Source organism: Cygnus olor, chromosome 26 (genome assembly GCF_009769625.2).
Source record: "Cygnus olor isolate bCygOlo1 chromosome 26, bCygOlo1.pri.v2, whole genome shotgun sequence".
In the NCBI taxonomy this organism is placed as follows: domain Eukaryota; kingdom Metazoa; phylum Chordata; class Aves; order Anseriformes; family Anatidae; genus Cygnus; species Cygnus olor.
The window spans coordinates 424,163-433,713 of NC_049194.1; the positions used below are offsets into that span (position 1 = coordinate 424,163).

At 64.2% G+C, this 9,551-nt stretch overlaps 1 protein-coding gene across 1 annotated transcript; it reads left to right on the plus strand.

The window, feature by feature from the left end:
• The first annotated feature begins 1,976 nt into the window (after positions 1 to 1,976).
• Positions 1,977 to 8,493, plus strand: LOC121060139 (mitotic spindle positioning). Its single transcript, XM_040537637.1, has 5 exons — positions 1,977 to 2,273; positions 4,281 to 6,441; positions 7,196 to 7,407; positions 7,645 to 7,683; positions 7,909 to 8,493. Exons 1-5 carry the CDS (start codon positions 2,085 to 2,087, stop codon positions 7,993 to 7,995), a joined length of 2,688 nt encoding a protein of 895 aa, XP_040393571.1. The 5' UTR covers positions 1,977 to 2,084; the 3' UTR covers positions 7,996 to 8,493.
• The last annotated feature ends 1,058 nt before the right edge of the window (positions 8,494 to 9,551 follow it).

A 9,551-nucleotide genomic window follows, 5' to 3' on the forward strand; every position in this document is an offset into this window, starting at 1 on the left:
GCAGAGGTGCTGGCTGGCTGGGCTCCAGCGCCACCAGGTCTCCCTGCAGGATAAATCCCCTTGCCTCCTCCCCTCCTGCCAGCGGGGTGCTGGCGGCGCACGGTCAGGGTGACAGCCAGCTGGGTGCGGGCACGCTGCCTTCGCCCCCTGCGTCTCCAGCCCCTGCTGTGCCACGGAGGTGTCTGTCCCCAGAGCGACGGTGACAACAAAGGAGGGAGATGTTCAAGTACACCCCGCCGTGGCAGGTCCTCTGTGCCACCCTGGAGCCCAGGGCGCAGGTAAGGTTGGGCAGCCTGCTTGTCATCCCGGCACCGCCGCGTCCCCGAGGCGGCAGCAGGGGACGGGGAGGGTGGGCACCGGGATGCTGGGAGGAAAGGGATGCTGCTGCGGTGCTGGCAGGCACGCACAGGTGAAGATGTGGCAGCCTGGGTTCCTGCTTGTCCCAGGGGGACAGTGCTGGGGTCAGGGACCCCTGGGGGCCACCGCTGTGCAGCCGAGGGTCTCTGCCCACCTCCAGGCTGGTGGGGGTCCCACAGAGCTGGGCTCAGGGAGGGCAGCGCTGGTGCTGGGATCCCAGGGTTCATTCTGGGCAATGGGGCCCCGGCTCTGCCCTCTCGCAGAGCTGCCCGGTGCCAGCCCCGGGCTGTGCACACATCCGCGCCCGCTGCAGGGTGTGGTGCTCGCCCGTGCTCCGCGGCCACTGGCGTGGACTTTGTCTCAGCCCCAGGGTAAAACAGGCACCGCGCTCCCTCCCGGAAACGCACAGCCGCCGGTGGCCGCACCGAAGCCACCATCCCTGTGCCCAGCAGGTGCCGGCTGCTCTCCCACAGGAGCCGCAGAGCGGGACGGGGTGCCCACAGGCCGGGCAGGGGTGAGTTGGGTTTCCCAGTGCCCCACAGCTGGGGCGAGTCGGGATTTACACCCGTGCCCTGCTCGGGCCTGGGGCCGGCAGCCGAGGCCGGGATGGGCTGCGCGAGGGGAGCGGGGTCCAGTGGGGCGCGGGGCTGTGGCAGGGGCCGCAGGACGAGGATGGGGCCACAGGACGAGGATGGGGACATCCTGCCCCAGGTGCAGGCTCAGCGAAGGGCAGAGCACGGTGGCACAGGGGGCACCACCCAGGCTGGCCATGACGCCTGGTGCCAGGCAGGGCAGGGTGCCCTCGGTGCTGGCTGCTGGCGGCGCTGCCGCTCTGCCGGGCTCCGGCGTCTGTGGCCCAGGGCACCAGGAACGTTGCAGCCACCATGGGTCCTGTCCTCGCCCGTCGGATACAGTGGCTTGAGGTTTCCGTATCCGGCACAGGGGCTGCTCCCTGCTGACGGAGCTGCTTTGGTCCCCAGGCAGGATGAGGGCCGAGGGGGCAGCAGGGCCGGGAGCACCAGGGCTGCCACGGCAGCGAGGCCCCAACCCTGCCTGCGCAAACAGGGGGTTATCAGGCAGCTGGCATGGGGAAAGCTGGGCCGGGAGAGGCCCCGCGGTGTAAACAGGAGAGTGCGAGCTGCCGGAGCAGCGACTCCCTGCTGTTTGCTCAGCCTGCGGGCTCCTCCGCACGGCTCCCGGCAGCACCCCGGGGCCAGGCTGCGGCACCCGGCCCTGCACCCACGCAGCTGCCGGCTCAGCGGGGATACTGGTGGCCAACTGGCTGTGCCCCCATGCCACCTCCCTGCTGGGAGCTGCCTGCTCGCAGGGAAGCAGCGCAAACTCTTCCCCTGTTTGTGCTCCTCCGTGGGGAGAACCCGGCCACAGAGCCAGGGCAGGAGAAGAGCGGCTGACACCCCCCTGCTCTTTGGGGTTTCGGGGCTCTTCAGCACCACAGTTGTGTCTGTGGAGAGGCAGAGGGTGCCCAGAGGAGGGGGCACTGGTGCATTAGCACGCCAACACAGTGCTGCAACGCACAGCACCTCGCTGCCTTGGCACATGGGTGCGTTGGTGCCCCGGCACGCTGCTGTGCCGGTGCATTGCTCGTTGGTGTGCACCGCGGGCCGTGGGCCAAGGGCACGGAGGCTGTGCAGGCATGGGAGCCATTGGCAGCAGGGCGATGGGTGGCGTGGGGGGGCTGGGAACGGGTCATTGAACCCAGGCCAGAGATGAGCCCAGCTGAATTCTTGGAATTCCTCCACGGGGCTCAGGCTGAGCTTATCAGGGCCACGCAGCCCTGGGCCGCCCCGGCAGCACCCACACCCCACCACCGCCCGGCCAAGCCACTCCCCGAGGACGCAGCTCAGGCGGGTGCCACCCTGGGGCATGGGGACCCCCACGCCGATGGCTCCAGGACAGTAAGTGCGGCGTGGTGGGGCAGGAGCGAGGGCTCAGGGCAGCCATCCCCTACCAGCAGCGGGGGCACTGGTCCGCACGCAGTGGGGTGGGTGCTGGGGGTACGTGCGCACCCCAGCCCTATCTATAGGTGGTGGGGGTGAGGGGCCGCCTGCAGCTCGCTGGCTCGCTCCTGGGTGTCGCAGGCGTGCTGGCAGGACGGGGGGCACAGGGACCTGTGTGCACGGGGTGTGTGGCACAGAGCAGGCAGGGGGCCGGGCAGGCGATGCCTCGTCTGTGCCCCGGGTTCGTGCAGGAGCCGCCGGGTGCCGCAGCCCTGGGATGTGGCTGGGAGCTGGGGCGCTGCCACCTGTGCCCCTCGCCAGTGCTCCCCGCCACTGCTGGGCGCAGCCGGAGCCACTTGGGATGGCAGCGATGTGCCGTGCCCACTGCAGGATCCCCAGGGTGGGGAGACCCTGGAAAGCACCCGGCGTGTGTTTGATGGCGAGGGCGGCCGGTGGGCGCTGCAGTGCTGCCCAGCCCAGCTCCCCTGAGTCCTGCACCCCCAGGGCTGAACCAGGTCAGGCTCTGTCGGCACCGCTCTGCGTGGGGCTGGGCCTGCTGGGGGTGCTGGCCCCCGGTGCGGTGCTGCCAGGAGCCTCTGCCAGCCCCGCTCCTCTCCTTGCCCCCCTCCTGCTGCCAGCTACCCGAGCTCCCCAGCACTCCCAGCAAGGACTTTTGCCCCCTCCAAACACGATTACCCGTGGGCAAGTTTTCATTACCTGGGTCACCACTGACTGTAAACGGGCAATAATGGATTATGAGAAGGAAAATAAAGAGGCTGTGGGAATTCAGCTGGGCATGGAGCAGCTGGCGAGGGCATTTCCCAGCAGAGCCCAGGCCTGTTACTGCTGAAGACAGCGGGGTTAAACCGTGCGGGGGCATTGCCCTGTGCCCTGGGACACCCCAGCTGCCCCTAATGGAGTCAGCGCTGCCCAGCCCCAGGTGCTGCCCCCCAGGAAAGGCTGAAATTGCCCCGGCTGAAGAGCTGAGGAAGGGCTGTGGATGCTGCCCGCAGCAGCATCGCCGCAGAGGAGGCACGGCCGCAGCTCCCCGACCTGCTTGGGGAAGTGGTGGCGGGGTCGTGGTGACAGCGCTGCTTGCCCGCCCCCCTTGCGGCTGTGGTGTCCCACTGGGACCAGTGTTCCCTGCTGGGGGCAGGGACCCGCCTGAGCTGCCCCTCCCTGCCCGGGCACCCGCTTTGTCACCCAGCTGTGGCCCAGTTAGCAGCGGGAGGACCCACACCAAGGTCAGGGCAGGCGTTTCCTCCTGGTGTGCGTGATAGATGGGTTAAAGTCCCATGTTTTTTATGAGCCATGAAACCATTTTTATGATCCTTGCTGTTTCAATAGTCTCAGTGACTTGGAGCTTCCTTCCCATAAACACGCAAGGAGAAATTCCAGGCAGAGGTAGGCATGGTGTCGTCAGTGCCTGTCCCAGCTGTGGGCCCACATCCCCGCTGCCACCCATGGCGGATGTGTGCCGAAACCCACGGCCAGGGCGAGGACAGAGCAGGCAGAAGCTGCCCAGGGGTGGGGATGGGGGCTGAGGGCAGGCCTGGAATCGCCCAAACCCGCGGTCTTGCAGCACGAGGCACCGCTGCTCATCTCCCGCAGTGCAGGCGACGCTGGCGGTGCGGGCAGGTCTGGCCTCTGCCACACGAGGCTGTGGGTCTGGCGAGGCGAGGGACTGGGGACGGAATGTGGATGTTGGCTTTTGGGCAGTTCCCTTTGAGAACTGACTGCTTCTGTCCAAGAACTGCCATTTCTGGGTAAATGGAGCAAATCGCTTTTAAGACGTCTTTATCTTGCGTTATTGGTGTCTCCCCCATGGGCTGGGGTATCGCCCGGGCACCGCAGAGGTGCTGCTGCAGGCGAGGATGAGAGTGCTGGGTTGGAGAGGGAGCTGTGCCACTCCGACTTCTGCTCCTTGAGCTTCTCCTGATGGCTTTTCTCCCCTCCTGCCTGCAGGGCCAACAAGATCCTGCTCTCTGCTCAAGACCTCTTCAGGTGAGCCCTGAGCCTGAGGGTGACCGCGAGGCCGAGCAGTGCCCCCAGCCCCAGGAAGGAGGAGAATTGGATGCTGACTCTTCCCAGGAGATGGACAGGGTCACCAGGCACCTGGTCTTCCAGCTCCCGCAGACCGCGCACAGACACGACCACGCGCCCGCGGATGGCGACGATGACGTGTTTGGCTCCTCTCAGTACGGCAGCCAGAAGGTAGAAAATGGCTACGAGTGGAGAACGAGTCTGAAGTCGCCCTCATATTTCCTGGATGGTGGAAAGGATGTCTGGACCCCTTCCCCAGACAGGGAGTCCAGGCTGGAGGTGGTTCGGTCGGGAAGCCTGTATGACCTGAGGGCTTACAGGGGTGAGAGGAAGCCATCGAGGCTTTACGAGGATGACGAGCAGGAACAGTACAGGATCCTTCCACCAAACATCTCACCTGAGAAAGCAAAGGAGCTGGAGGACAAGAGGAGGGAGGTGATCCGGGGGCAGGTGGTGAGGAAGAGCTCCACCATGGCCGAGAGGTGGAGCTCCATGGATGAGCTGAGCTCCATAAACGTGGGCGCGGGCGGCCAGGGGGAAGGCAAGCACAAGGGCACCAGCACCTCCAGCTTCGCCATTTACTTTGACAAGCCATTCTCGGGGAGGGCAGCAACGCCTGTCGACCCTGAAAGCATAGACAGGGAGCAGATCAACTTCGCCGCCGCCCGGCAGCAGTTCCTGATGCTGGAGAAGACCAACCCGGGCTCCCTGTTCAGCCCGGGGCAGCAGGCCATGTCTCCGAAGCCAGAGGCGATGACAAGAATCTCTAGGCAAGAGTGGCAAAGTCCTGAGACCGCCACAAAGGCTGAGAGAGGTTACGGCGACGCCGGTGTGCCCAGCCAGGGCAGGACAGACACGACCACTTACCAGGTGTACAACGTCTCCTACAGGACGCCCGTGAAGGCGGAGGTTTACGCTCAGGGAAGGGATGATGCTGGAAGGTTATATCCCCTGGGAAAAACATCCAGCCTGACTAAAGCATCATCCAGAGACGACCTGGACTCTGGCTTGGGTGAAATGTATGCCGAGGGCAGTGCAGGCTACATCAGCAATGGAAGCGTGTCCAGTGAGGCCTTCAATGGCCTTGTGGATGTGAGGAACAGCAGCAGCAGCCCAGACAAGGAGCTGAATGCCAGCAACGAGACGCCCATCGAGCGGGAAATCCGCAGGGCACTGGAGAGGGAGGAGAACCTCTGGAAAGAGAGGGGCATCCAGCGGCTGACCTCCAGCAGCGAGCTGGTGGAAATCCAGACCAAGCCTCTGCTCTCCATGCACGCGTCTCCTGTTCCGGGCAGGAAAGGGAAGGACAAAAGCCGCGCTTCCTTCTATGTCCAGCGGGAAATAGAGCAGGAAACCAAGCGTGAAGAGGATCTGAAGAGGCAAGGGCGGCTGCTGGGGCTGTATGACCGGGGGACGCAGCAGGAGCTGGACGAGCGCAAGAAGGTGTTTGAGCAGGAGGAAACCCCCCCGCCCAAGCCGGCCCCCGCGAGAAGGGCAGAGGAGCAGAGGAGCTGGATCCACGAGGAGCAGTCCTCAAGCCACAGCTTCGGCCCCGCGGAGGACACGCAGGCTGGGAGAGCCCTTTCCACCCACACGGTGAACCTGACGCGCTCCCAGGCGGCCCAGCCCCGCTTCGTGCTGCCCGCTGGCGAGAGGGGCCGGGGGGAGCCCCTGGCGCACGAGCACGCTTCCGCCAGCGCCAGCAGATGGGCACGTGAGGAATCCCGGGGAGGAAGGCTTCCCGGCTCCACCCCGAGCCCGGCAGGAACGGGCGTCCTGCGCAAGGAGTACTTCTCCTTCCCCTTCTGGAAGCCCAGGTTCTCCTTCGTGGACGACATGGGGACGCAAAGCCCGCTGAGGCGGGAGAAGGGGCCGGACGGGGAGGACGGCCGGGACGAGCAGTACACGCTGAGGACGTGGAAGCCCCAGACATCGATGTTGATCGAGGAGGAGATTCGGAGCGACCTGCAGCGGGAAGAGGAGCTGCAGGAGCAGCGCAGGCGGCGGCAGCTGATCGATGGCTCCTCCCTGGTCAGCAACGACGGCTTCTCCAAGGAGGGCTCCCGCTCGCGCCACAGCTCAGGTAAGGGGAGGAAAGGCATCGCAGGAGCAGGGCAGGCAGCGGCATCCTGCCCCTGCCCCTTGTGGCTCTGAGTCTCAGCAGGAGCCCTCAGAGGGCGGGCAGGGAGCCCTGGGGTGCCCATACAGAGGGATGAGAAGCGACGAGGGAGCAAGGTCCTGTGTCCACAGACTGTGCGAAGTGCCCCTCGCAGCTGGAGGTGGCCTCGCGCTGCGCCCTGCAGCAGGGGGACACAAACGAGGGACAGACCCCAGCCCTTCCTCCCCCAGCATGGGGCCCGAGTTCCTCCCCGTGGGGGCTTGCAGAGACACCACTAAGGGCCCAGGTGTGTTGGTAGCAAGCTGTCTTGCAAGAGACATCTCTCCTTAGACACCATCCCTGTGGCCAGCAAGCAACAGCGCTCGATGTCCCCGGAGCCAGCTGGGCACAGCCCCAGCTGCCCGTGGGACGCGGGTGCAGATGGGCTCAGCGGGGGCAGCTCTGCTTTCGGTCCCAGAGCTGCTCCGGTTTTGATGACTTTTTGTCACATTATCCCAGAAAAATGCCGAAAGGGCCCAGAAGTGCCTGGCGCACGCATTTCCCCTTCCTTGGTGCTGAAAACCTCAGGCTGGCACCCAGGGATGGGCTCCCAGCGGTGATCAAGGACCCGCAGAGGTTCGGCCCTGCGGCTGGAGCCTGGCCCCACTGTGGGTGCCTCCAGGCCCGGGATCGTGCTCCTTGCAGCCCTCGCAGCCCGGCCCCTCTCTCTCTCCCCAAGCCGCCTCAGGTGCCAGCGGCAGCTACTCCGTGTCCGGGTCCCCGGTGCTCATCCCCGCCTCGCGCCAGGCAGGGGTCCTGGGCCTGGTGTCGTCCTTCACCCCGCTGCGAGTGGCGGCTCCCGCCCCGGACAGCACTGACGGCCTCAGCCCTGACTTGGCTCACTCCAGCCCGTTCGAGGAGAGGAGGAGGAGGATGAAGGAAGATGGCAAGGTGAGCACACGGGGGCTGTTGGAGCTGCCCCGGGGGCGGCAGCGTGGGCTTCCTGCCCTGCTGGGCTTTGGTCCCGGAGGCTGGGTGGGACGGTGCGGAAGGGCCCCGCCGTCTGCTGGGGGTCCTGGCCCAGGGGACCCCCGCGGTCCCCCTGCCATGCTCGCACAGCCTGCGCCCGTCTCCCCCGGCATCTCCCTGGGGCCACCACTCTGATCCTTTTTTCCTTCCTTTTCCCAGTACGCAGGCATCGAGCCCGTGGACAAAATCAACACGGAGGTAAGGCCCCTCCTGCCCCTGGGGGACGGGGATCGGGGGGCTCGGGGGGCTCTGCCTGGGGCCGCTGCTCCCGCCCTGAGCGGCCGGGGGGGGGCAGGCGCCGCGCGGGGCTGGACGCCAAGGGCGGGGGCCCCAGTTAGGGGGAGGGCATGTTGTGTGGAAAGGATTGCTTTTTTTATACATAAAAATGTTTTTATGATAAATCGTGCTTTCTGGTCCCCCCAGGTAGTGGAGAGCACGCGGGTGGGGCGGCACAAGAGCGCCATGGCGCAGCGCTGGGAGGCCGGGCTCTACGTGCGGGACGAGGACTGAGCAGCGCAGGGCCCAAAGCGCCGCAAGCACCGCTCCGGGTGGCCGCGACAAGCAGAGACTCGTGCATCGCAAATTGCATCCGTTTTTAATAGAACAGATGATCCTTCCGATAAATTAAACGTGCTCGTTTGTTTCCCCCCCTTCCCTCTGAGGTGAAATAATATTTCTTATTTAAGGGGGTAAGAATCAGATCACTTTCTTTTAATTTCTTCTGCGAGGAGACAGCTAGATGAAGAGAAATCATACGGTAATTTAACTTCTTTCTCATTGCAAGCTGTGTCTCTTACCAAAAAAAGTTTTATTTCTGAGTGGTTTTAGGTTTTCAGGTGCTGCAGCCCCAGCTGGGAGGGAGCCCGGGCTGGTGCGTGCCGCTGGATCAACACCGGGCTGGGAAATCGAGGTTTCTGATTAAGTCAGGCAATCTGCTGAAGCGCAGTGATATCTAACATGTATTAATGCTGTTTATTTTGCTAATTTATTAAAGAGTCATTACTCTCATTCCTCCTGCTGTGTTGTTTGCCCAAACGCTCCGCTGGTTCTGCAGCCGGGGGTTAAAACAAGCGCAGGCGTTTCAGGAGGCCGGGGCTGTGCCTCCCGCTGCCAGCACCGAGGGGCAAGGGGGCCCCTGGCCGGGGCCGGATCCTGCCGACCAGCTCCGGAGCCTCCCCGGTGCTGCCTCGCCGAGAGGCTGAGGCGTCGGACGCGGCTGCTTTGCAGCAGGGAGGCAGGAGCGAGCACGCTGCACCATGCACAGGACCCTTGCCTATCGCGGTGCTTTGAGCTCAGCCCCAGCTCCCCGCTCAGGGAGGTTTTAGGAGACCCGCGTGGGTGCAGCAGGTTCCCTTTTGCTGCCGCTTCCCCTTTGGTCTTACACTGACAGTGCAGGCGGGGTCGAAATCCCATGTATGAAAAGAGGAAAAAGAAATGGATTTGCAGAAGCCTTTGGGTGCTCGCTCCTCTTGCAAAGGACCAAACTGCTCCTGGCGGCTCCAGCAGGGCCCTGCCGTGACTCCCGGTGCCAAGCCCAGCGCTGAGCTGGCTGCGCCGCCGCCCGGCTCCGGGCACGCAAGAGCCCCGGTTCCCCGCTGGGACGGGGCCGTGCAGCGCCCGCTGGCACCGAGCTCGGACAAATTAATTTTTCTGCGCTGTATCTGGGTCTCCACCCTAAGCAACTGCTTTTTTCTTGAGATGCAAAGATGAAAAGCAGGTGTGTAGCTGCTGGATCATCCTGGGTGGTTCTCTTTTTCTCTCAGGCCCCACAATGAAGAGGGGAAAGGACGGGGCGGTGTCCAGCCACCTCTCTGGGAACGGCCCGGCCCGGCAGCAGCCTCTGCCCTGCATGGTCCTGGGCAGCTGGAGACACCAGGCAGCTGCAAGCCCAGAGCATTTGGTCGTGCTTCTTGCAGAAAATAAATGTTCCTAGAAATCTGGTTCCACCAAATATATACATAAATACATTTTATTAAACAAGCAAACGAAACTGGGACACTGCTTTGCTTTAATTCTTCTTTCAAAGTAAAAGTGTGTTTCCAAGTCCCCTAGCTGAGGCCTCTCAG

What these genes read in the sequence shown, in the direction of transcription:
- LOC121060139 (XM_040537637.1), top strand. Translation starts at nt 2,085, where the DNA reads ATGAGCCCAGCTGAATTCTTGGAATTCCTCCACGGGGCTCAGGCTGAG. An exon ending in ACGCCGATGGCTCCAGGACA is followed by an intron (nt 2,274 to 4,280) that starts GTAAGTGCGGCG and finishes TCCTGCCTGCAG; the next exon opens with GGCCAACAAGATCCTGCTCT. An exon ending in CCGCTCGCGCCACAGCTCAG is followed by an intron (nt 6,442 to 7,195) that starts GTAAGGGGAGGA and finishes TCTCTCCCCAAG; the next exon opens with CCGCCTCAGGTGCCAGCGGC.